This window comes from Equus asinus, chromosome 24, assembly GCF_041296235.1.
Source record: "Equus asinus isolate D_3611 breed Donkey chromosome 24, EquAss-T2T_v2, whole genome shotgun sequence".
Lineage (NCBI taxonomy): Eukaryota > Metazoa > Chordata > Mammalia > Perissodactyla > Equidae > Equus > Equus asinus.
In genome coordinates, this window is record NC_091813.1 from 61,630,398 (window position 1) to 61,658,060 (window position 27,663).

At 33.7% G+C, this 27,663-nt stretch overlaps 1 protein-coding gene across 5 annotated transcripts in view; it reads left to right on the plus strand.

Annotated features, from left to right (window-relative positions):
* The window catches only part of LAMA2 (laminin subunit alpha 2), a 537,163-nt gene that overhangs the window by 224,256 nt on the left and 285,244 nt on the right, over positions 1-27,663 (plus strand). For all 5 annotated transcript variants that reach the window (XM_070496423.1, XM_070496424.1, XM_070496425.1 and 2 more), the window contains exons 8-11: positions 242-420; positions 8,575-8,674; positions 14,385-14,545; positions 27,493-27,633. In XM_070496423.1, coding sequence (XP_070352524.1) covers positions 242-420; positions 8,575-8,674; positions 14,385-14,545; positions 27,493-27,633 — 581 coding nt within the window. The remainder of the gene's footprint in view (positions 1-241; positions 421-8,574; positions 8,675-14,384; positions 14,546-27,492; positions 27,634-27,663) is intronic.

The following is a 27,663-nucleotide window of genomic DNA, read 5'->3' on the forward strand; positions in this document are numbered from 1 at the left end:
TTCATACGACTCGGCTTAATTTATATGTTTTAATTATTTCAAGTTCCGTTAAAAACTGTGAATTTATTAATATATCCAATAAATCGAAATACTTTCTGGGTACTTTTGTACTGATTATATATATATGTATACTAACAGTAATATAGTTTCCAATTTAGTATAAAAATCTATTATATAACAGAAAATGATTTTTAAATATATCTGAAATTAATATTTATGAATTTATTTTTCCCTAATCCAGCATGTAATTGTCATGGGAAAGCTGAAGAATGCTATTATGATGAAAATGTTGCCAGGAGAAATCTGAGTTTGAATATACATGGAAAGTACGTTGGAGGGGGTGTATGCATCAATTGTACGCGAAACACTGCTGGGATCAACTGTGAGACATGTGTTGATGGTTTCTTCAGACCCAAAGGGGTAAAGTATGCTTTTCATTCATGAAGTATTATTTTTGGCTTTTCCATACAAAGATATATCATATGGAGAAATAATTTTGATAGACTTCAAATTCTAAAAGGTGACTAGGAACGTTTCATAATGGAAACTGATATAAATGTTTGAGGATGTGGTGTAAAACATTTCCATCTCTCCAGAAAGTCCCATTGTGTCTCATTCTAGTCAGTTCCACCCCCAGGCAAACTCTGTTCTGATTTGTAGAACATAAATTAGTTTTGCCTCTTAGAGAACTTCATAAAAATGAAATCATAAAGCACATACACTTTAGTGTCTTCCCTCTCTCACTCAGTATAACATTTTAAGGTTTCTCCATGTTGTGTGCATCAATAGTTAGTTCTTTAAAGAAATCGCTGGGTAGTGTTCCTTTACATGAACGTTCCTTAATTTTTAATCTGCTATCCTGTTGGTGAATATTTGGGTCATTTCCACTTTTGGGTTAGCTCCTGTAAAACAATTTTATATGTCTTTTTGTGATCATGTTTTATTTCTCTTGTGTAAATATCTGGGAGTAGAATGCTTGTTTTGTAGGATAGGTATATGTTTGACTTTATAAGAAACTGCCAACATTTTGCCAAATTATTAATAACATTTTACATGTTCACCCAAAATGTGAGTTCCAGTTCTTCCACTTCATCACTAATATTTGGTGTTGACCATCTTTTTGAATTAGCCATTTTAGTGGGTGTGGGTGTAGTGGGTGCGGCAGGTGGGTATTTGGCGACCACTGAGTCCTTCCCATCAATGCTGGTGCTACAGGAGATCTTCTGTTATGGATTTACAGCAGATCCCCTTATGGATTTAATTGTCATTTTAGGTGCTTATTGGCTGCTCCTATATCTTCTTTTGTGAAGTGTCTGTTCAAGTCAAGATGTCCTTTTTTTATTCTAGAAATATTATAATTTTAACTTTTAGGACTATGGCCCATCTCAAGTAAATTTTTGTGTATTGTGTGAAATAATGATTGAGATCTACATGATTAACTTGTTATTCCAGTACCATTTTTTTTTTTTTTGAAAATACTTTCTTTTTCTCCTTTGAATTGCTTTGAGGCTTTTGTTGAAAAGCTATTAATTACGTGGGTCAATTTCTGTTGGTCAGTTTCTGGAGCCCCAGTTCTGTTCCATGGATGTATTTGTCCATCCTTATGCTAACAGTACACCTACCTTGATTACTCTGGCTTTATAAGCCTGGAATTCAGAAACGTAAGGGCACTGACTTTATTCTTCCTTTTGAAGATTGTTTTGGCTACCATAGGATCTTTACTTTTCCGTACAAATTTTTGAATCAACTTGTCAATGACAGAAATGTTAGTTGGGATTGTTGGATAGACTCGAAATACAAATATGGAGAGAACTCACACTTTAATGGTATCGAGTCTTCCAATCGATGAATTTGGTATGTCTCTCCACTTATTTACATCTTCTTCAATTATTCACAGCAGGGTTTTCAATGGAGAGATCTTGTATGTCTTGTGTTAAATTTAATGCTCAGTATAATGTTTTGTATTACTGTAAAAAATACTTTTTAAATTGTTTAATGTTATTGTTAGAAAGATTTTGAATATTGACCTTGTATCCTATATCCACGCTAAGTTCATTTATTAATTCTAGTACTTTTAAACTAGATTATTTAGAAGTATACACATAAATATCATATTTCCTGTATATAAATTGAAGTTTATTTCTTCCTTTGCAATTTTTGCGACAATGTTAGCTAAAAATAGTGACAGTAAACATCTTTCTTCTCTTTTTTAAAGAGAAACATGGCATTTCACCACTGGGCATGGTGCGAGCTGTAGGTTTTCCGTAGATGCTCTTTATCAGATTCAGTAGGTTCCCTGCTACCCCTAGGTTTCTGAGAATTTGTGTAATATAGAGGGATTGAATTTTGTCAAGTGCTTTTCTTAATCTACTTAAATGAACATAAGAATCTTCTCCTTTATTCTGGTAACATGGTCAATGTGCACTGATTGTTGTTTTTTTTTTTTTAAGATTTTTTTTTTTCCTTTTTCTCCCCAAAGCCCCTCGGTACATAGTTGTGTATTCTTCGTTGTGGGTCCTTCTAGTTGTGGCATGTGGGACGCTGCCTCAGCGTGGTCTGATGAGCAGTGCCATGTCCGTGCCCAGGATTCGAACCAACGAAACACTGGGCCGCCTGCAGCGGAGCGCGCAAACTTAACCACTCGGCCACGGGGCCAGCCCCCTGCACTGATTGTTTTTTTAAAATATTAAACCAACTTCCCGTCTGTGGGATAAACCCCACTTGGTCATGAAGTATTATTTTTTTTATTTATTGGAGAATCCAATATGCTAATATTGGTTAAGAATTTTTACATTTTCTCATAAGGGATATTGGTATTTTTACTTTCTTATAATGCTTTTGTGGGTTTTTGTATTGGGGTATAATAGCTTCAAAAAAGGAGTTGAGATGGGGCCAACCTGGTGGCATAGTGGTTAAGTTCACACACTCTGCTTTGGTGGCCCAGGTTTTGTGGGTTTGGATCCCGGGTGTGGACCTACACAACGCTCATCCAGCCATGCTGTGGTGGTGTCCCACGTACAAAATGGAGGAAGACTGGCACAGATGTTAGCTCAGTGACAATCTTCCTCAAGCAACAAGAGGAAGGTTGGCAACAGATGTTAGCTTAGGGCAAATCTTCCTCACCAAAAAAATAAATAAATAAATGAGTTGGGAAATGCTTCGTCTTTCTCTGCTTTCTAAAATATTTTATGTGAGATTGGAATTAATTTTTTTAAAAATGTTTGATAGAATTCCCTAGTTAAATTATCTTGGACTTCAGTTTTCTTTTCTTTTTTTCCTTTTTTGTAGGAAGAATTTTAATAATGAATTCAATTTTGTTATTAGATACAGAGCTAGATAGGTTTTGTATTTTTTCTTGGTTCAGTTTTGATATATTGTATTTTTCAGAGTTTATTTCATATAAGTTGTCAAATTTGTTGGCAGAAATCTTTCTTAATATTCCCTTTTTATGCTTTAAAAGTCTATGGTATTTATACTGATACCCTCCCTTTAATACTAAAATTGTTAATTTATGTTTTTTCTCTTTTTTTTTATTTGTCACTCATGATGGGGTTTATCAATTTCCTTAAAGTTTTTCAAAAAACAGTTTACCCTTTTATTATTTTTTCTCTATTTATTGATTTCTCCTCATGTTTACTATATTATTTCTTTAATTTGTTTTGGGTTTAAATTTCCTATTCTTTTACTACCTATCAACTTAGAAACTTAGATTATTGATTTTAAACCTTTCTTCTTTTCTAATATAAGCATTTAAATGTAAATCTCCCTCTAGTAGGATCTTTACCTGCTTCTCATGAGCTCAGAAATGCTTTATATCCATTATCATTTATTTAAAATAACTTCTAATGTCTCTTGTGATTTCTTCTGTTTAATTTCCAAATATTTGAGCTTTATTAAATATCAGATTTTTATTGAGTTCTATGCTGAGTGTCTTATGCTCTGAGAACATTCTCTAAGATGCCAAACTTTAGAGGAGTTTTGAGATTTCTCATATGGCTCAGCGCCTGCTCTCTTGGTAAACGAACGTATGCACTTGGGAAGAATATTTATCCTGAAGTCTTTAATCGCTATAAATGTGGATTTGTCCAATCCATGGTTGTCGGTTCTTACCTTTCATTTTGTCAGTATTTCTTCATGTTCTTTGAAGCACTATTAGGCGCTACTCATTTAGAATTTTTTATATCTTTATGTATTTTATGTCACAACTTGACATTTTAATAATTATGAAAGTCTCCACTTTATCTCAGGTAAAAATTTTTGTCATAAAATCAGCTTTGTCTCCTATCAAGGGTAGCTGCACCCGCTTACTCCTTGCATAGTAAATATTTTTCCATTATTTTACTTTCAATCTTTACATTTTTATTTTAAAGCAGGTCTCTTATAAACAGCAAAACAGGTGGGCGTTGCTTTTTTATCCTGACAACCGTTGTCTTTTAAACAGCGTGTTTAGCCCCTACATTTAATGGAATTAATGACATGTTGGAGTTTGCTGTTTGTTTTCCATTTGCATAAAATTTTTGTTTGCATTCTTCCTTTTCTGTCTTCTTCTGTGTAAAACAAATCTTTCTCAGTGTTTCATTTTATTTCATGTATCATCTTTTTAGCTGCACTCCTCTGTATTATTTTTCAGTTTACACTATTGTGGTTGCAGTTTATCTTTTTAACTTTTCAGTGTCATTCAGAGTAACTAATATAACACTTCACATATGGTTAAAACTCTAACGATAGTATAGTTCTAATTTTACCTCTTTTAGGCTATTGTTTTCATATATTGCACAATGTTGTAATTTTTGTTTGAAGTCACTTTTCTTTTAGAGAAATGAGAAGAAAAAGAAGACAGTTTTGCATTAACCATATATTTGTCGTTTCCAATACTTTTCCTTTCTCCCTAGGTTCTATCTGGTATCATTTCCCTTCTGCCTAAAGAACTTCCCTTAACATTTTTTTGGAAGTGCAGAACTTCTAGTGACGAATTCTTTCGGCTCTGTTTTATCTGAAAATGTCTTTATTCTACCCCTCTGATTGAAGGATATTTTCATCTTAAGAATGTTTTTCTTTCAGCATTTTAAAAAAGTAGAATTTTCTGGATTTCATTTATTCTTATGAGAAGGCAGCCATCATTTGTATTTTTGTTCTTCTATATATAATGTGTTTTTAATTCTCTGACTGATTTCAAGATATTTTCTTTATATTTTCCTTTTAGCAGTTAGACCATGTATACACAAATGATGGCCTCTAGATCAGATTTGGTCCATGGCTTATATTTCTCTGTCCTGCAAACAAAGAATGTTTTTCACATTTGTAAAGATTTGTTAAAAGGAGGAGGAGGAGGAGGAGGAAAAGAGAAGAAGAAGGGGAAGGGGGAGGAGATGGAAGGGAAAGAAGAAAAAGAAGAACAAGATTAAGAAAAAGAACAAGATGGACCAGAACAAGAAGAAAGAGGAGGGGGAGAATGAGGAGAAACAGATCTTTGGAGCTCTGCTCTCTCTTCTCCTTCTGAGACTCAGCTACGTTCTTATCAGGTTGCTTCACTATGTCCTATAGGTTACTGAGGCTGTGCTAATTCAAAAATTTTTTTGCTTCATTCCTCAGATTGAATAATTTCTATTTATCCGTACTGTTTTTCCCCTGCCATCACTGATCTGCTGTTAAGCACATCCAGTTAATTTTTTAATTGAGATATTTTACTTCTCAGCTTTCTAGAGTTACTATATTTTTCTATAGTTTCTATTTCTCTGCAGAAATATTCCATATATTCACTCATTATAAACATTACTTCCTTTATCTTCTTGGGCCTATATAAAGTACCTAGATAAGTTCTTTTCTGCTAATTTCAACACCTAGGACACCTCAGCGTCTGCTTTTATTGATTTGGTTTTTCTTGAATAAGGACGGCACCTTGTTTCTTCAGGAAAAACAGGAATCCTGTCTAGTAACATGATTTACAGGAAATTAGGGATACTACAGTGTAGTGACAGGATTCTGTTATCTTCCACTGAAGATTTTTGAATTTTGTTCTAATTGGTAGGCAACTGACTGACTGATGACCATGAAATTATGGTGGCTTACTTTTACACTCTGTTAAGGTAGACAAATAGAAAGCTCAAGGTATAGCTACCCTTTCTAACTTGGGTGACAACTCCAGTTCTGTTTACTTTATGGTGTGCAGACCTGAAAACTGTTCAGGTCATTCAGCTTTCCAGCCATTACTTTCCACTGGATTCCTTGGAGTCTCCTGAATGGATGTACAATGAAGGGATCAGTTAAACATTTGAGGGGTGTGGATATGCAGATTTTGGCGCTGCCCGACTATGAACGTGGATCTTGGCTAATGTATTTTTTTTCTTTCACACCTCAAATCCTTCTAATTTCTGCCTGCTTTTGGTTATTATCCTAGGCCCTCAAATATTTAATCATTATATTTTGTCCAGAATTTGTAATTATTATCTGAGTGTGGATCCAACCCATACAAGACACTCCCCCATTGTCAAAACTGGAAGCTTGATCAAATTTTTATTACAAGTCAAGTAATTAAGTGAATTTGAGCAGAGATTATGGTATTTTAGTACTCATAAAAATACTTATTCTATGTTGTATGTTAAAAAATTCAAATCATTGCCATGCTTAATATTTGGGTAGAAGTCTATTGTGTTTTTATGAGGATATAGAAAGAAAAGTTTTGTGCAGAACAATTTTATAGCTAAATAACTTATCTCTACAATAGTCTTAAAATTATTGTCTTAAAATCTGATTTTAGATTTATCCATTAAATACATATAGTTAATAGTTAAATTAAATATATATGTGTAAATATATATATATAATGTAATGTTTACTTTGAGGACTAATTAGTAATCTAAATTATTATTTTAATAAAATTTAGAATTAAATTTAAAGTAAATATACTTATAGACTTTCAAGTACCACAAAGAGAGATAATGAATTAGGAAGCTTTGGTTTACCCAAGCTCATCATTGAAATCATAAATCATATTTATAAGAGCCAAGATTTTACCCAAAAGAAATTTTTTGCCATATGCCCACAGAGGGTTTTTTGGGTTTTTTTTTTCATGTCTTGGTGGTTTTCTCTGGGTAGAAAGCCCTTCTTCCAATTCGACTCTCAAATTGCTACTCATACATCAAACTCCAGTCTACATGTCACCTTTTCTTGAAGGATTGCTTGACTTCACTGTCGTGTGTTATTACTCCCTCCTCTTTTGCCCCCCACTGCTCTGGTCGTATGTCTATTTTATCACTTGGCACATTCTATTTAATCAGTCTTTCAAGTCTGTTATTTCTGTAAGCTTATTGGAAGCAGAGATCAGCCCTTACCTATCTGTGCCTTGCACAGTCTTTACGTCATAATGAAGGATGAATGAATATGTCTTAAACAAAAGATGATGTTGAAACTGATCTGTGAACATAGTTGATTTATATTCTGTCAGACATGTAAATAACTCTCTGTTTATGACACTAACTTATATTAGCATGCAAGTTTACAAGTTTTCATTTATAAATTAAGCCTAGATATATATGCATATAAAATCTGTATTTTGTGGAGGAAATAGATATTCAATAGTATTTCAGTATTTCCTAGGCAAGTTTAATTATTTTTTTGTTCTTATCCTATCGCATCTGAAAAATAAATGTTGATATACAGTATATTAGCACAGTCTAGTTTTGTTTAATTAAAATATTCTAACATTAAAAGCTATTAGATATATTGAGTATTTAATATATCTGAGGAATCTTATGAGATGCTTTACATGTTATTCTTTTTAATGTTAATTTAATAGCATCACTATGATTCCTATGATTATCCTCATATTACAAGAAAGTAAATAAGTTGCACAAGGCCACATAGCCAGTAAGTGTCCACAATGGGATCTGAGCTCAAGTTTTCTTAATTATGGAACCAACATTGTTTCCACCCAGGTTATGCTATCTCCCCAGAAAACCAAATTTTTATTTAAATATTTAATATTATCTTTTTTCAAACACCAGATACAAACATATTTAATTAATCACACTATGCTCAATATGAAAAAAGTTCCTGAAAAATAGATTTTGGAGAAAATTACTAGTTTTGAATTATGCTGTAATTTAAAAAAACACAATCAGGAAGACTTTATTATGGAATGCGTATTAGAGAAGATCAAGCAAATATTGTTATTTTTCTTTGTTATGATATTGGTACTGTGATTATAATAAAAGAAATAGGTGCATACTGAAATCTGTAGGGGATAAAAAATTCTTTATCTGGAATTTTCTTTAAAAGCTTCAGCAAAGGATAAAAAGTGATTAAACTTATATGGCAAAATCTTGACAAGTTCAATCTAAACAAATATGTAGAAGTTTATTGTACTATCCTCTCTACTTTTACGTATCAATTTTGAAGAAATGGATTTTAGAAATTGCAAATACATACTAAAGATAATTTCTTTTGTTATAATTTTCTCTCTATAATTTATTACTATGTATTATTAATATTAATTTTTCCTTAAAAGTCTACTGAATTGAAAAATATTGGTGTTTTTCTTACACTTGATTAAAAGCATTTTAATATTTTCATTAGGTATCTCCAAATTATCCCAGACCGTGCCAGCCATGCCACTGTGATCCAGTTGGTTCCTTAAATGAAGTCTGTGTCAAGGATGAGAAACATGCTCGACGAGGTGAGAGCTTGGGACAGGCCATTGTTGTGATAAAAGGACAACTGAAAGGAGAACATTTCGCAGTAAATTTCACTCACTTGAAAATTTATTCTTATATCTATCAATGTTCCTTCTAGGAAGCAATTTTTTATTCATCTAAATAATTAATTTCATGTTTAAGTATAATGCCTTAAAAGCTAAAAGAGTTGAATAATTTGTTTTGCCTCATATATATATGTATATACATATTTACATATCTGTGAATATATATATGTCTTCTGGTCAATCACAAATCTGTGGTGTATGTAATTTTTTTATGTCTTGATATTTACTAGTTTTGTAGTTTCTATGGTTTCTAGTGTGAAATGACAGCATTCATTGAGAGATGTGTGTGCCACAAGGGGAGGAGCGAACAGAGACCACAGACTGAGATGTAGTCAATAATATGGAAAGCAAAAAAGTGTACATGAAAGCCTAAAAAAGGTAGCGGTCATGAGTTAATGAAGGGAAAGAGTCTGACACTAATTTAAGCCAAATACTTGCATTGAAGATTGAAATTCATGATGAACTCCAAACAGAAAGGAATCAATGGCCAAAGTAACTCTTTGATGTAAAGGACTGAGGAGTTACTTCCAGAAGAGTTTCTTGCCAAGGTTAAGTAGAAAATTCACAGAAGGTATCTGGAACAGTTTCCTTATATATCTAAGAGTGGAGTCTTCTCTTCTTAGGAAAGACTAAAATAAATCATGGCTGCCATATAGGTTTCCCCCCAGTGACTTTCAAATTAAAAGAGAGGCAATATTTCTTTGGCACAGTTTTACCTGCTGTCTTGATAAAACTTTAGGATTATCAATTTAAGGCCTATAGCCTTAAATCTGAAAAGATTAAAAAACTTATTTTAATATTCAAATGGTGAATTATTGAGTTAATTTTTCATTTCATAGGCCCTTATGTTTTTATAGTAATAACTAAATAGCGTTATTTTCTGTAATGTCATTTAACTTTCTCCCATACTTTTAAAATGTTAAGTATATCATTGTTGAAAAAGTGATAAAAAATAGAAAAGTAGAAAAATAAATATACAGTGCTGTGGCAATTCAGCATAAATACTATTATTGACAGTTACAGCACCTAAATAATACATTGCTATATGAGTTACCATAATTTATTTACCCACTCAATTTTATGTAAGATTGTTTCTAGTTTTGATTATTGCAACCAATGCTTTAATGAAGATATTTGAATATAAATATTTTCAATTATCATAAAAATAATACATAGTAAAATGAAAGTTTAACAGTAGGGAAGGGAATAAAATAAATAGCAGTAGTGTCCTCTTCAACCTATTCACCTCAGTTTCATTTTAAAATTTAATCACATTTAGCCTCTTCTCCTGTTAAGTTCTTTTGAAAGAACTTATCTTCTAAATAATATTTTTAGTATTTTTCATCTCCATTAAATATTGCTTTTGACTCTCCGTCTTGAAAGACGAAGAACTCTTTCATTCACACCACCTCCTTCCTTCTCTCCACCATTCATACATTTTTATTATGTATTTCTTCTATAGTATCTTTATCATGTTAAGTAAAAAGCTTAAATCTCTTATTTCATGATCCATTAAATTTAGACTCGATCTTTTGAGGTTCTACTATGCCAGCTGAGAAAAAAACCATCCCTACACTCTCCACTGATCTTCCAACCCACTTGAATATGTCTGTCAATTGCATCTTTATCTTTTAAGTGATTGTACAGTTATATTTGGTTCTATACCAATAATTAATTCTTCTAATTTTAAAATTGAAATGCAATAATCAAAATTTATAATATTATAATTAGATATACATTATTCAATATAAACTTGAGTTCCAAAATTGGGCACATACCCATAATATATTTTTATCTTCATGTTTGGTGTGATGTTCTCTTTAGGAAAAAGCCTAAGAGGTAGCCTAATGCTTTGGACTTCCTTAGTCACTATGACTAACCAGAGAGCGAGAAACGATATTCCAGTATCTCATTGGCATTAACCTGATTACTAGAGAAATGATTACCTTTGGTGTAAGGTGTTTTTACCCCATAGATTTGTAAGAGCTCTTTAAATATTAAAAACAATAATAGTATGTCATATTTGTTATGAACAAGTTCCAGAATTTGTTGTGTTTCATTATCGATAAGAATTTTTAATACATGAAACAAATTTTATATAATCACCTATTACAATTCAGATAAACATCTTTAGCTATAATAATGACATTATTCTAAGATTATTATATACATTAGTATTTTTCTATTCAATTTCTTCCATATCTTTATTATTCTAAAGCTCTCTTCTCTCCCAAGATCAGACGAATGTATTTTTCTTAATTTTTCCGATTTTTACTTTATGATACTTAATTTCTTAATCAATCTGAAATTTAGTATATTTTACAAAGGAACTTTCTATTTTGTTTTTCCCATAGTCTCTTTTAAATTCATCTAATATAGTTAAATTCACATAATTTTTTCTTTAAACTTATTAAATATATTTATTTCTTATTCTGTACCTCCTAGGAGCACTCTCCATTATCTATAGGAGACTGATTCTGCACTTTGATTTTTGTGTTGACTCTTACTCAGTGGGGCGTTTTCTTGTGTATTTCATGATTGTGAATGTGTGTGTGTGTTCTCATGTGTGTATTTCCTAGTTTCTCCTTTCAGGAGCCTTGAGTTTATATAAAGTTCTCTGATATGACCTCCTAACCTGAGGAGTTACCTAGAATTTGTCTTTTGTTCCTTAAAACCATGCTCCATGTCCTAGTCTAGCTAATCAGAATCGGTCAACTCCAGGAAAGACACTAGCTTAAGAGCTAACTTATTCCTTTAGAATGTCATTTTTTTGTAGTTTCTGATCTACAACAATTTCCTTGTCTCATACCAGCACAATCATTCTATCTATCTATCCGTTTCTTTAATTTTATCCTGTATTGTCAGGCATTCTGAACAAGGGTCTTTGGACATCTAATTCACAGTACTTCCTGAAACAGACATTGAGATAGACATGATTATTACATGGAGTACATCTACACTTAGTCCCACTGTCTGGAAATTTTAACATTAGAAGTAAATGTTAACTTTTTGGAATACTTTTACAACCTTTGTTGAAATGATCAGATTTCTTTTCCATTTGACCTATGAACATGTTATGTAAAAAAATCAACTTATGAATATTAAACAATATTTATATTACCAGAATAAAATCTTGTTGGTCATCATGGAAGGTTCTTTTAATGTACTGTAGGATTCAGTTTGGTGTTTATTTTATTTAGGATTTTGTCATCTGGGTTCATATGTTAAATTGGTTGTGCCAACAGTGCTGCCTTGGCCAATCACTTCATTTCTCTCTGCCTTGGTTTCCTCATCTGTGAAATGGGAAACATAATAGTGCCTACATCATCTTGATGTTTTAAGTATTAAAAGAATTAGCCCATGTGTAGTATTAATGCTAGGTATAATGCCTAGCATAAAATAAGTGCTATTTGTGTGGTAGCTGTTAAGCTTATTTAGGGTAATCTTTGTTAGATTTTGAGATCAAGTTTTTACTTGCTTCATGAACTGAATTATGCGTAGTGCTCTATTTTTTATATGCCCCATAAGAGATTCAAACTTTGAAAACATTTTGTAAAAATTAGCTGTTGCTAAACCATTTTTGCAGTCACTCTTTGATCCTTGGTTCTCTCCTGATATCCTCGACTACTTTTGCTTAAGGTTCTCTTCTTTACTTGCTTTTCCTTTTGTTTATTTTTCAACTCTCCCTTCTTTCCTGTGGGGTTCATTTTGTTTTCTCTGTTTTTTAAAATTTTGTGAATTAAATTTTAATTTATTTACGTTATTTTTTGAAATTAATGGACGTACTTAAGCCTAAAATTTTACTTTTGACTACAGTGTTTCTATATCCTATAATCATGGCTATCTTCCTTTCTCACTGCTGTTGTATTTTATTTAGAAAACTATTTAATCTGCAGTTGAAGTCTTGATTTTTCTCCTTAGGCCAAGAGTTATAAAGGAGAAATATTTATTAATTTTTGGAGTGGTTGAATTTTGCATAAAATTCTATTATCATGTTTGATATTCATACTTAATTTAAACCTAATTTATTGTGGTATTTGTTACAAATATAGAAGTAGTAATTTATGCTTAGAAAACAAGGCTTGGATAATTTCTGCTTTGAGAAATTGGACATTTTGTGGATTAGTTAATAATAAGCTACAATAAATATTTGTATGCCATATGATATATAATTCAACTTTATTAGATTACTCAACTTTTCTGTCTTTTTTTTTCTAATTCATCTGTAATATTTAAAGTGGATAGGTTAATGTCATTATCAGCCATTGATTTGTGGACAATTTTTCTTTGATTTCCAGTATCTTTTGTTGTCTCTGTATTTTTGTACTTATAATCAGTGCCGATTTAGAGCATAAGCATAATAACTTAAATTGTATTTTTTAATTATATCTTTATCAATGTGAAATGAGAGCTTGTCTTATAGAATCTATGTTAGTTGAATTCTACTTTGGCCTTTATTAATATTACTACAACTGTTTTTACTTTTCTATATATTTTCCCAAAGTATATTTACATTCTTTTATTTTTAATATTTCTTGTCATTTTGTGTATTTCTTGTGAACATTACATGCACATATTTTTAATAAGGACAGTGAGACTGTTTAACTCATCTGTGTGTGGTCGGTCTGTATGTTTGACACCCTTTCTGTTGTTCTGTTTGACGCTTTCTCACCACAATCTTCCCTTGCTTTTTTTTCCCTTCCTTCCCTTTTTTGAGTGGACTATATTTTACTGACTTGCTCTTATATTTTTTCAGATTTCAAAGGTCAGTAGCTTGTATTCATTAACACTGCATTTTTTTCCATTTCTCTAATCGAAGACGAGAATAAATACTGCCTTTTGCATTTCTCTATTTAAAAAGAAAAAGTAAATATAAACTGCTTTCATTTCCCTCCTCTGTTTCTTTTATCCCTAAAATATCCATTCCCATGAACACTCTTCATCTTTATCGTACTTAGTGATGTTGTACTTAGATTATTGTTGTTAAATTTTTAAGTAGTATATTTTTACTCCCAAAGCACTTTTCCATCTTGTGATGGTCTCAGGGGCTTATGAGCCAACAGGCACGCACAGATTTCTGCTTATTTTATTTATTTACTTTTTTGCTGAGGAAGATTTGCCCTGAGCTAACATCTGTTACCAATCTTCCTGTACTTTGTATGTGAGCTGCCACCACAGCATGGCCACTGATGAGTGGTGTAGGTCCACACCCTGGAACCGAATCCTGGCTGCTGAAATGGAGCATGACGAACTTAAGCACTAGGCCACTGGAGCTGACCCTGTGCTTATTTTTAATCCAGTGTTATCAGTCTGAGTTATGGAAATTACTCCTTGATCATTGCGGCAGTTTTTCCGTAGCCTTAGTTTTGGTAGATTCTTTGAGATTTTCTCTTTTTTTTTCATTCTCAATATTTTTAAAGATTCTTAGAAGACACCATGTTAGCCAATCATAGCCAGGTTCTAATTAAACCCTACGTCGTTTGGTTTTAACTTTTCTTTATTGACGTCCACCAAGAAACTAAATTTTTTATTAAAGTAGAATGTTAAAGCTTACTATAATTAAAACCTTAGAAACTAAATTACATATTTGTTTTAAAAATGTTGATACTTATCTCTCACCTTTTAGGTCTGGCACCTGGCTCCTGTCACTGCAAGCCTGGCTTCCGAGGGGTGAGCTGCGACCGCTGTGCCCGGGGCTACTTTGGCTATCCAGACTGCAAACCCTGCAACTGCAGTGGGGCAGGGAGCATAAATGAGGACCCTTGTTTTGGAGCCTGTACCTGCAAGGTACGTTGTTTATTCCAGTAAAGTCCCACTGTTAGGACAAAAGGTCATTTTCCTTGGCTTCCCTGTTATATCTGCTGGCACTAAGCAATTATAACTTCTCCTGTAAATATCCACTGTCTGTTCTAGATGTGGCACTCCTATAAGTGTCTTAAGAACCAGGTTCATTGCAGCAAGACACTTGCCATTTGTCTAAAAACCTACAAATGCACAGAAGACAAGTCATCTTAAGAAACTGTCATTTTATAGCAAAAACACTTTTCCCCCATTACCTATCTAGTCTGTTAGTTTAAAAATATATAGCACTAAAAATAGGAACCTTTTAAAACTACTGTACACTCAAATCTACTATCTAATTGTATCTAATTTTTAAAATAATTCTGTCAAGGGCTTCATTCTGGATTTTTTTTTCTTTTTGGTGAGGAAGTTTGGCACAGATATTAGCTCAGCGACAATGTTCTTCAAGCAAAAAGAGGAAGATTGGCAACAGATGTTAGCTCAGGGCTGCCTGCCACAGCATGCTTGAAGAGCAGTGTGTGGGTCCACACGTGGCATCTGAACCCATGAACCCTGGGCCGCCAAAGCAGAGAGCATGAACTTAATTGTTACACCACAGGGCTGACCCCTCATTCTGGATTTTTAAATAATCTTCTGAAGTTTGAACTCAGATACCATATGAGTATACCATATTTGAAAATACTATCTTCATTCTCCTGTTTAGTTAACAAAAATGTAAGAAGCCCTAGTGAATTGATTAAAGGCTCAGTATTTCCTCCCAAGAGTACTTTCAGAAATGCAACTTTAGTTGTTGTACACATTCAGCCGATTGCCCATCATGTTATCACCAAGGGCTGCATTACACCTGCAGCTTATGCACGTAGAGGAAACACGGAGGCAGGCACACGTCTAAAATGATAAAACTGATTTCCTTGAGTTATAGGAATCAGTTCCAAAATGTTCAGATCAGTGTTAGCTACATTAACTAATAGAATGAACACTGCATTGCAAAATTTAGCATGACATACTGATGTAAAAATTAATGTTACTAATTTTTTGTCTTTGTTCTCAATCATAGATGGAACCTTATTAAGAATCTTTGCTTTATTAATTCTTTAGCCTTATCTAGGCAGCTACAAATTACATGCTTAGAGTTGTTGTATGTATGCATGTGTATACAAACACTAAAGCATAATAGAAGAAGTAAATATTAGTATTAATGTTAAATGTATATTTACTGGGACAATGATGTCTGAAATATCAGGCTAAATATTATAATAGTTACATAAGAGGTATATGTTTTATCAAGGGTAAGCTGGGTACCTATTCTGAACGACTGAAACAATAAAACACTTGTCTACATAATCAGGTAGTAAGTCCACAATCCACGGTAAAAAGATGTCACAGACCGGAACATGGTAAAATTTCTGGATCTAGTACATTTCATTCCAATATTATTTGAAGTGAAAAATTGCTCCGGTGGACCACGGCAGGGTAGCTGTCTGTGGGAGACGCCTTGTTGAGAGATGCCTCCCCTCTTCATCCTGGATGTCTTTTGGGCAAGGCTACAGGCTCCTAGTACATCTTCTCTAATGTTTAATAAAACGTATCATGTGTGTGCTTTATTTCTTTTGCAAAACTCCACAGCAGAAATCTCTAACCTTTATCACTGTTCAAATAAAGGACAGGCAAAGCTGAACTTAAAATGGAAGCGAAAACTCCCAAGTCTCTAGAATATAGGAAATCAAACTGGGAAAAATGATAGGGAATGTTTTTAAACACTTATCTTTCATACTGTGCAGATGCTTGGTATTTACAAGGACAGAGTCACCAGTGAGGGAGGGAGGCAGGCCTGGTTTCGTTCAGTGTCTTTGGTAAATATAGTGAGAAAGGCTAGAACAGGAGTAGCCCTTAGCAGAGCTCCGGGGGAAATCTCCTTGAGCTACTGCCTGCCCTGCGTCTGCCTCAGTGTTGTCCCAGGAATGATTACAATCCTAAGAAGAAGCATGCCCCTTACGAAGACTCTGGAAGCTCTACACAATTAAAACACAACAATAACAACAATCACAAAATCATGAGAGAATGAAAAATTAACTAAATAGCCTCACAAAAAAGTTGCACTTCAACTGTGTGCTATTTTAAATAAATGACTATAAGCTCTTACAAACTAAATGTTCTTAGGCTAAAAACTTGCAGAAAACAAGTTTCATTAAGTATCTATGTAATATAAAAAATGACGAATTATATGCATACAGCTAATGAATTATATCACAATATATGTGCATGTAATGTACTGTGATTATGTACCTATAGCCTCCTGTTTATAAGAATAATAAATACCCAGTGTTCCAACAAAATATGCATGCAATTTAAATACTGAAAAGACATTTCCTAAGGTAGAGAGAAATGTGATAGCTCATTATGCTTCACAAAAACGTGATGTGACATAGGTGCATCAGTTGATTACTGAAAACAACGTGGATCAAAAAGCTATTTAACAAGCAAAATTATACTGAGAAGCTTAGATACTTGAGACTTAAATTGAAATAAAATGATATCTGTATAAGAGTTCATCTCTACAATGCATATTAACAAGGAAGCATTTGCACATTTATTCCCTTACACTATAACATAGAACAGTTTTTCATAACTTTCATTAGAAAGAAATATCTTACTTACTGAAGTATGTAGTCCTTTTAAGGAAGCACTTTGTCATGAAGTCTTGGGCCTAAATTTATTTCTACTGTAAATTCTAAGTGACTGACGTCCTGCTAAAATGCCGTACTGAGAAAAGTGGGCGCCACCTTTCCCATTTCTACCATTTCAAATATAAGTATACTGGATAAAACAGAGCAGATAAATTTATAATTGTGTTAATTCAGGAAAGAAAGGAAAATTCCTTGATGTCAGACCAAAGAGAGAAATCTAATTCAAGTTTAAGCTCAAGCAAAACTGAGCAACTAAGGTCATGGGGTTGGGGGTGGAAGGTTGTTCTTAGTCCTGAGACAGAGGTTAAAGTTTGGAGTTGTAATGGCCTCTCTAGGACTTGACACTAGGATTTATACTCACAGAGGAAATTGGAACGGAATTCACTTAAGCACAAACTGTAGAAATGCTCCCTGATAGTGGAACAGGCAGTAGAAAATTCTACCTGCAAGCTGGGAGTGGCAGCTAGAAAATTTCCTCTTTCCCTTGGGGCCCTAGATGAGGGAAAACTGGTGTGCTGTGAGGACTCAAACCCCCAAACCTGTGTGCCACGTGGGAAGGGGGTCAGTTTTTTCTCCCTTTATGTTCTAGAATTCTTCGAGTCAGGCAAATAGTATTCCCAAAGGAAAGAAAGTACAGCCTCAACTGACAATGAGTTCACCATAAAACGGTACATGTACAAAAGGAAAGTAGCTACAAAAGGAAATCAGAAGCCTCAAAAATCAGAATATTTGTACACTAAGAACTAGAAAGAATGGGATAGTCTGAAAGATAGTGCGTAAACATAAAAATATGTTAATCATTTTATTATACCATTCATAGAAATAAAAAGATGTAGAAAATGTATAATCATAAAAATATGATTAGAACATAAAAGAATAAAAAAGAAAAGTAGGAAAAAATACAAAATAGAGCCCTATATTAAAATAAAAAAATAAGTGTTTGGAAAAGAAGTCAATGTAACTTAATTATACAATCAAAAAATATATATAGCTGTTAAAATTTAAAATTCAGTGAATGGGTTGAACAAAAGATTAGAAACTGCTGGATAGAGAATCAGAAATACAGATCTGAGGCCATTACCTGTAAATTGACATAGGGAGGTAAAGAAATAAAAATAGGAGATGCGAAGCAGCTGATAGAATGAGATGGCTGATAGAATGATAAAGGTCAACATAAATTTAGCAGGAGTAGCCAAAGAGGAGATTAGATGAAGCTGGGGAGAAACAATATTCAAGGAATAATGAAGGAGAAAAGAGTTATGAAGAATTAAAGAAAATTATACATCCTCAGTTTGAAGAATATATAAAAGATATCCACCACCAGGGCTCGTAGTAGAAAATCTGTCCACCAGTAAAGACAGAGAGAAAAATATTAAAACTAGAGACAAATATTAGATTATTATGTCTATCACTCACAGCCCAACTTCACTGAAAGAGCTGTTCAATGAAGTATACACTCGGTAAGAAGAATATTGAAGCTGGAGTTCTACCAGATTACAGAATATAAGACTCAGTCTATAAAAAGCAATAGCATTTCTATACCAGTGATAACTGATTAGAAAATGTAATGAAAATATTTAGAATAACAACAAAAACTCTGATATCCAGAAATAAATATTTTAAAGTGGAGATAATTTTTTAGAAGATTATTGAACATAAAATTTTAAATGAAGAGATAGCTGATAAAACCAGTTGCTGGGAAAATCTGGAGAAATGGAAATGTTTACCACTGCTGTTATTAGATTGAATTAGCCCCACAATCTTAGGAGGGCAACATGGCATCATTCAGTGTCATTCAGATGTTGGAACCCTGATAGTCAGCAACCCCACATCTAGACATTTACCCTAAAGAAACTCGTACAAGATATAGAAAGAAGTATATGAAAGGTGTTCAATGTAGACTTACTTGTTATAATGAAAATTAAAAAAATCTAAATATTCATAAATCAGTAAGAAAAATAAAGTGTAGTGTATTCCCGTAGTCTGATACAAGAAATAGTTCAAGTGAGTGAAATAGGTCCACGTGTATAAACATTGACAAATTTCAGAAACTTCAAGCAAAGTGAAGAAAACAAATGCCATAATATTATCATTTATGTAAAGTTATGAAACATGAAACAATTTTATATTGTGTGGATACACATATATAAATTTTAAAATTTTGAATATACTGATATGTGTACTAGTTTCAGAATAGTAGTTAACTCTCGAGAAAGAGGGAAGGGACGAGAATGGAAGTGAAGTGAGATCCAGGTGTGCCTAAGTATTATTCCTTTAAAAATATATCTGAAACACACAAGAAAAAATGTTAACGTTTTTTACCTCTAGGTTGTGAGTAATAGACAGTTGTCATATTATATGTACTTTTATGGTGCTTTAAAATAATTCCAAATTTAAAATTTCTTTAATTGAAGGAACAATTTCCTGATTTAAAAAGAGGTAACTAACATTCTTAATACAATATCAACTACTATCATCTTTACCCAAAAGATTTTCTGTTATATCCTTGTCTAGACAATGATATTAATGAACATCATCCTCATTATATTTTAAAATATGAAAGCAATACTAGCTCAAGACACAAAAATATTTACTAATTTTTTTGTTATTGCGAATCTTTATCTTCTTGTGAATTGTAAGAGGCAAGCCAATTACAAATGTATGACAAGTCAATCGAATGTAAATTCTATTCTGACTCTTGGTATATATTTTAAGTTTCACATACTAGAAATTGGCTCTTGAAATTTGGTGTCATGTTAACCATTCAAAGTCAGTTGGATTGCAAGCTCTGATCAATAATATAAATTGACGTTGATCTAGGTAGGAACGAGTGCTTTTATTTTTAATGAAGTCTGAAAATAGAAAGATGAATAGCAAAGTAAAAGACCAGAAATCAAATTCTGTGTTTTCGTCTTGTTTTGCTTTGGGTTTTTTATTTCCCTTTGCATTAAGTCTTTATTGGCCCACAAGATTATGTGATCTGACCTTGGCTTAACGCTCCAGAATGTTCTTGAGCTTCAGGCACTATCTTCCAGCCTTGCTTAAATTCCTTGAGTCACCAAGCTCTTTCTAACTCTGGAATTTTACAGATTCTATTCAGACTCCTGGGAAAACCTCACTTCTGGCCCTCTCTCTTTGCTGAGCTAGGCATTTTTCAAGGCACAGCTCCACTTTCTCAGCAAAGCTCTCCTGAATCCCCCAATATAAATCATTCTCCTGCCATGATAAACTTGTTAACACCTTTTTCTTTTCTTTTATGATCTTTTCACAATTTATAATCCTGTTTAATGTCTATCTCACCTCAGTGATGACATGGATCCTATATGTTTTCTTCAGCATTGAACAATAAGAAGATAATATATGACTCATACATGAAAAAGAACGAAGGAAGAAAACTAAAAATTGTGAAGCTTTGGCAGTTGCTTAAACTGTCTGATTCGCATTTCTTAATCTGTAAAGTGATGATATTAAATCTTTCTTGCCTAACTCTCAATAGGGGTAATTATAAGCTTGAAGCCTTGTGCAAATGTAAAGTATAATCATAAATCCCTGATGGATTACTTTTTTTTGTTTATCTATATTGCTGTTTTACTAGTAGAGATACGTTTCCACCCTTTTCCCCGATAGGATCTTTATGGCGTGTGCTAACATTTTTATTGGTTTTGGATTTTCCTCCTCTTTTCCACTTATGTACAGGAATGATCACCTCATTAGCTTGTTAGGCTTGACCTTTGGGCATTTCTACAAAACACATTCATCTTATGTATTTGATCTCGAGTCTAGATTACAGATGGACAATTTTTAGCATAAAAAGTGTGGGCAGGAATTTGTCTACTGCAACAGCTACAGTTCAAAAATATTATGTTAATGAATTTTTTAATATTGAAAGCTAAGCTTATGAAAAGTGAGAACTAATTTTCTTTTATTTCCTTCTCTGTCTTTCTAACCCACCAACTATTTAATTTTTAGCCTTGGAACAGTATGCTCAACAAATACTGCTAATTAGCTAATCATCCTTCTTTTGGTAACTTCTTTTAATGCTAGGATGCATTAGAATGAAGGCTGTAAGAGAGGAAAATCAGTACTTGACTACAAACACCCCAAAAAACAAACATGACTGTGAAATTTCTGAAGCAATTATCACAAAAAATAACTTAAATGTCACTGGAGATATCCCTGGTAACTTCGTCAATAGAATTCCCGGTTGACTAACAGTCACAGTTAAACACGTCCTCCTGACGTTGTACCTAATTTATCAGGAGTGGCTTCATGAGAGAGAATACAGGGAAGTTGCTGTGGCTCTATTTCTCCAGAGAAAAACTGTACTGAGGAAACTATAGCAAAAAGGAAATTGATGTCGACTCAACGGTGTCTGACGTCAAGAAAAAAAGACACTAGTAAGATCTTTCTAATTCAACTTTGTTTTTAGGGGAAAAGAATACCAAAGAAAAAAAAACGGCAGCCATTAAAAGTTTCTTTGCAGAAGAGGCCACGACATAGCTAATTAGATACTCAGCTAAATGTGTTCAACGGAAATACGTTCCTCCCTAAGGGGATGAAAATTTGTTCTTGAGGGGCAAATATATCATATTCATTTTATGTATAAGGCAAACATCCACACAATGCATCTGTACATACAGTATATCTATTATATTGAATTTATGGTGGGGATGATTATGAAAAAAATGACTGAAGAGGCTCCTTAGGAGCATGATAAGGAAAAATGGATTGAGAACCACTGATCTAAAGTGAAATGACACTTGTATTATCATAATATGTAAGAGAATAGAAATAGTATATGGATTAATAATTTACAATGGAGAGATAATTGACTATTAGTTGCTATTTAATTTTTGTTAATACAACCAATTAGAATAATCTTTTAGGAACAAAGTATATTATTTGGTTTTAAGAAAATATAGTGATATAAAAGAATATTAATCTCTAGAGTGGAAGTCTGGAGCATTCCGCACATTACCTATTTCATAGGCTTAGGTGTGAAAATGACCCTTAAATTTGTAAGTTAGAAAGAATCAATAACGGACTTTAAATAAGTAAAATGTTAAAATGAATTTACTGGATTGACAAGAGCTGCTCAATCTACATACTGAGAGAGAGAATAGATTAGACCTCACTTTGTTTAGACAAATGGTTATAATTTCTAAAAAATTATTAAATTACAGGTTAAATACTCTTTTTAAAGTTTATCAGTACCAAAATGTGATAGAAATAATAGCTAAAGGAGAGAGAAATCTCATAATGACTAAAATAGCATTTAGGCTGGAAATTGCAAATTCTCGCCATCATTGTTAGATATTTAGGATCAATTATATTCACATCTGTGCTTTAGAAATTGAGTTGGATGGTGAGAAAGTATAAGGTTTGATCTCTGCATTCGAAGACCTTCATAATACAAATGTCAAGAAAAGAACAAAATGTTGGTTTTACTGTTTGCATTTATTTTAATAAATAACTCTTAGTAGGCATTCTTACATCTAAAAACATTTCAATTGGAGAAGACAGTGCCACAGTAACCTGTTTTAATCCTATCAGGAAAACCTGATATACATCTTTTTCTCTCAGACCTTTGGCTTTTCTGTCTTGTATTTTCTTCATGGGGATGGAGGACTGGTGATAAGTTCGGTGTTAGACCCACAGCATGTACTCAGCATCCATCTTGGGGCAGTGACTTCTACCTTGAATTATACTTATGTGTTCACTCTCTTACTTCCTTTGATAACAATCCTCTTGAGGGCATTTTTATATTCCCTCTGGCATCTTGTATAATGCCTTGTATGTAATATCTCAGCTATGAATTGATGAATAAATAATAGTAGAGAATAAAGGAACAGTGAGATAATGTAAGAACATTTATTAATAATTTGATATTGATAGCAAAGAATATTAAATTTCTCAAAGTACTTCCACAAATTCCTCTGCTTTAGAGGGTTCACTCTCAAGCTGAGAATCAAAAAAATTAAGTACTGGACCATTCATAGCAAGAGGATCTTCCAAGAATGAAACAGGAATACATTGAAGGGCTGCTTCGTGGATGACAGTGGTTGAGTCACAGAGAAATTTTGAAAAACCAGTTATGCACTTGGGAACCCATAAAAAGAACTGAGATCCAAGCTGCCAAGATCATGTATATTAGCAAACTTCTAGAAGGTGGGGAACTTTTATGTCTTTGAGGTGCTATAAAAGTCCTGGAACACTATGCTTCTCTGTTTGAATTTTGCCATGCTAAAATATCTAAAATATATTAAATGTCAAACTGAAAAATTCTCTAGTAATCACTGTTTTAAAACTAATATTTTTTAAATAAAACTTTGGAAATACAATCCTTAAGCAAGAAATTACTCAGATATGTACTTAAATATGTATTTTCTCAAGGGAGGTTGGAAAAGGAAGTAGAACATGATATAACTAATTCTCTCCATGTTGAGACTTGTCCAGAAAGCTGAGTCTAGCAAGCTAAAAATATTTTCTTCCTAATCCTTTATCTTCTTGCCAGCCTCAAAAGGTCCTATAACTAGGCCATAAGGAAGATGTATAAGTAGGTTCTATAGCCACCATATTTACTATTTAGTTGTGGCTTAATCTTTGTCTGTGGTAGAGCCTGAGGAAAATCAGAACCAAGCACTTTTCAACTGAATGAATCCAGCTCAATCTGATTAGGAGCTACCATGCACTAAAGAAAAAGAATGGTATAGACTCGGGAGTAAAGAAGTAGGAGTCTTGAAACTTAAAGTTGTGGTGTTAAGCTGACATGATGTGCAATCTTATGTAAGGTCTATGCAAACATTGTAAGAGTTGAAAATTATTTGTGAAGAGGGTCGAAGTGAATTGGGCCCAGGGAGATAGAATAGGATAAGCTTGAGAACCTATAACAGAGTCTAAAATATTTTGACTCAAAGATTTGTGACAATAAACAAAGCAGAACTATCACTTGGCTAACCTGTTTGTATAGGTGTAGACATCCTATCATCATTCCCATAGTGTGTTGGATGTCCCTAAGACTACCCTCATTTTCACTGATTTACTGGAAGGACTCACGGACCCAGTAGAGCTGTTATACTCATGTTTGTGGTTTATTCTAGTGAAAGGATACAGATTAAAATATGCAATGACAAAAGGTGCACAAGGAAGAGTCCAGGAGAGACCAAGTGCAAGCTTCCACTTATCCTCTCCCAGTAGAATCATGCCGATACCACTTAATTCTCCCAGCAACAATGTGTAACAACATGTATGACGTATTGCCAACCAGGGAAGCTCACCAAAGTCTTGAGTCCAGGGTTTTTACTGGGGGTCAGTCATGGAGATATGGAGAACCCTATGACTGACCTTAACCACTCAGTCTCCAGTACCCCCAGAGGCGACACTGATACATCGTGGCCCAAAGCCCCACGTTAACAAAACTAGACCATAATCACATAAATCACATTGGTAGCATAAAATATCTGGAGTGACCCCTGGCCCCAGATATACAAAGACAATCTTATCAGGCAGGATATTCCAAGGGCTTGTAGATTATCTCCAAAGAGCTGGTCAAGGGACAGTCTTTACAATTCAGAATGTGCAGGCTTGGAGACTGCAAGCCTGTTGAGTTACCCTTTACTGCACCCTAGAGTAATGAAAGATTTCTTTGTTCCAGTGTCTCACATTTCATAGATATTTTACCAGCTACGGCCAACTTAAGTGCCTCAAGTATAGTTCTGTTGACTTTTCCCCTGCTGAATAACCTTTAATGACTTACCAGTTCTTAAAGGGAAAGATCCATATCTCTTAGGGTAAACTTACAGGTTCATTATCTGAGAGCAGGGACCCTGGAACCCAAGTAGCAAGTGAAGTGCCTAGCACAGAGGAAGTATTCGATGCATTTGTTTTGAAAGAATAAGTAACGGATGAACTTTCTACCCTTTGCGTTATTTCTTGTTCCCAGGATCTCTGCTAACATCACCCTCTCATTCTATCTCATCTAACAGGTCGAATTTTTAAACAATTCTTCATGATTTAGGTCAAAGTCCTCTCTGGTCAGAAAGTCTCCCCAAGCCTTCATAGCAGGAATCAGTCCCTCCTCCTCTGTGTTCCCATAATTTAACTTATTTCTGAGATGCACTTAGCGTATTCCACTATGCATTATGGTTGATTGTTAATGTATCTTTTTACCCAACTCTAGATGTTGGCTTTTAAAGACAGGGACCTTGACCCACGGATTTTTATACTCCTGAGAATTTCTACCCTAATGTGTTGCTTCAGATTATTAAATTAAATTGAGTATTGCAATTATTTAATCATAATTTTTTCAGGGTCATACTACCAGGCTAAAATGGAGCTAAGGAAAACGTAACTAATGTCTAAAAATGTCTAATTGTTGAACTTAGCCTGAATCTCAAAAAAGTGGTACTATAAGGATTCATTAGAGTAAATGAGAAGTAGATTAGACCAAGCGCAGAAGAACACAGAGTCCACACAGCTGTGCTGTGTCCTCAGTGGATAAGCTAAATTATAATTATAGGTATGTTTCATCTTTTCTGCCTCTATACTCCTCTGAAGACACTCTCAACTTCAGGGCTTTAGGAATTTATGTGTCACCATAGGTCTGAAATTAGTTTGACTAGCTTTGCTGTTATTTATCATCTTGAAATATCCAGAAACTACCTTAGAAATAAAAACTGGCAAGAATGTCAGTGGCAATCATTCAATTTGCGTACCTATCAGGAGGCTAAAGTTTCACACGTGAAATGCGCCTAAGGACACTCCTTTGTTTAGGCTCCCACCAACATAGAGGTGAAGTTGTGAGTGAGTCATAGAAATGGAGTCAAAAGTTAACTTTAAGTAAATTGTTTTCTTAGATACAAGGAGAACCTCTTTATTTGTTTATTCTTATAAATTTCTCTATTTTTTCATGGTGCTCTCTCTTCTATTTTTCCTCTTATATTCTCAGATCTTATCATCCCCATCTTCTGCCAATCTTGGTTTACTCAAAATATTTTGATTAAACATCTTCTAGGTGCATAGCACTTCACTATGCCTGAAAAACAGGACCACCAAGAGATCATTTAAACTTAATAAAATTGTCTTAGGTGAGTGCTCAATGTTGTCCCAGGAACCCTGCCATTTTCTGGTCCTATAAAGAGAACTAAAACAGGGTTTCCACCTCTGAATAGGTTATATAGCTGGAGAGAACAGTCCTAGAAGATACAGCGATGGCTTTTTTTGTGGTTATAATAGAGTAGTGTAGAAAGTGCTATGGGAATATAGTTGGGAGAGAAGTTAGTTCTCTAAGGAAAAGGAAAGCTTCAGAATTGAGGTAATAGGGGAATTCAAGGAAGAGGAAAAATGTGGAGCAAATGCAGGTGTAGGGATATTGAGAATCTGTTTCCTGGGAAGCAGGGAGCCTTCATTTAGAAGTTATTAGTCAAGATTGACCATTCTTTACATTGAGAGATTACACCCTCCCCACTTTTTTGTCATGTAGTCTGCTTTCCCTGACCTGAGTCCACATTATAGCCCCGCCTATAAATAAATAATTTTTCAGTATATTGAGACTAGGTTAATGAAATCAGCCTAGAGAGCAGTCACTGAACAAGAATTATTTTTTCCCATAGTGTCACCATATGATTAGCTGGTTATACCAATGTGTGAGAGGAAGCACTGAAAATGAACCAGGGCAAACTTTCTTCCTGTTCTACTTAGTCTCATCAGGAAAATACTGTGGCTGTCTGCCCCAGTTTCTCCACCTGTCTGCTTCTTATGCTTGCCTCAGCTGTGTGTATTTTTAATGTGTAATATGAAAAGTGTTTTACCATCTGTGTGATATCCACGTTCCATTATACAGCCACATATTAGTTTAATGCCTTTAATTTTACCACATATCATGTGTTCTAGGAGGAAGTAGTTCAACAACAGAGGATGGTGACCCAATCTGACCCCATTTTAGTCAGTCTAACTTACTGCTGTATTTATCATCATGACGTGTACTCTATGCCCTTGACATACATGAAGATCAAACTTGTAACCTTTAGTACAGTAGTGTCTAATATTCTTTCCCATCTATGTGGTTAAAAAGAATATAGCTTAATAAGGAGCTTTTGAGCAGATTTTTAAAAACATCATTCTACTTTAAATATGTTTGAGAGGTAAAGTGAATAAAATACACTTCATATTTTCCTTAAACAGAAGTAGAGATGATTCTATACTTTGAAGGGCATCTCTGTTGCTAATGCACCTCTCTATTTATAGGAGAACGTTGAAGGAGGAGACTGTAGTCGCTGCAAATCCGGCTTCTTCAATTTGCAAGAGGATAATCATAAAGGTTGTGACGAGTGTTTCTGTTCGGGGGTTTCAAACCGATGTCAGAGCTCCTACTGGACGTATGGCAATGTAAGCGACAGCCTTTTAATTCTGTGTGCC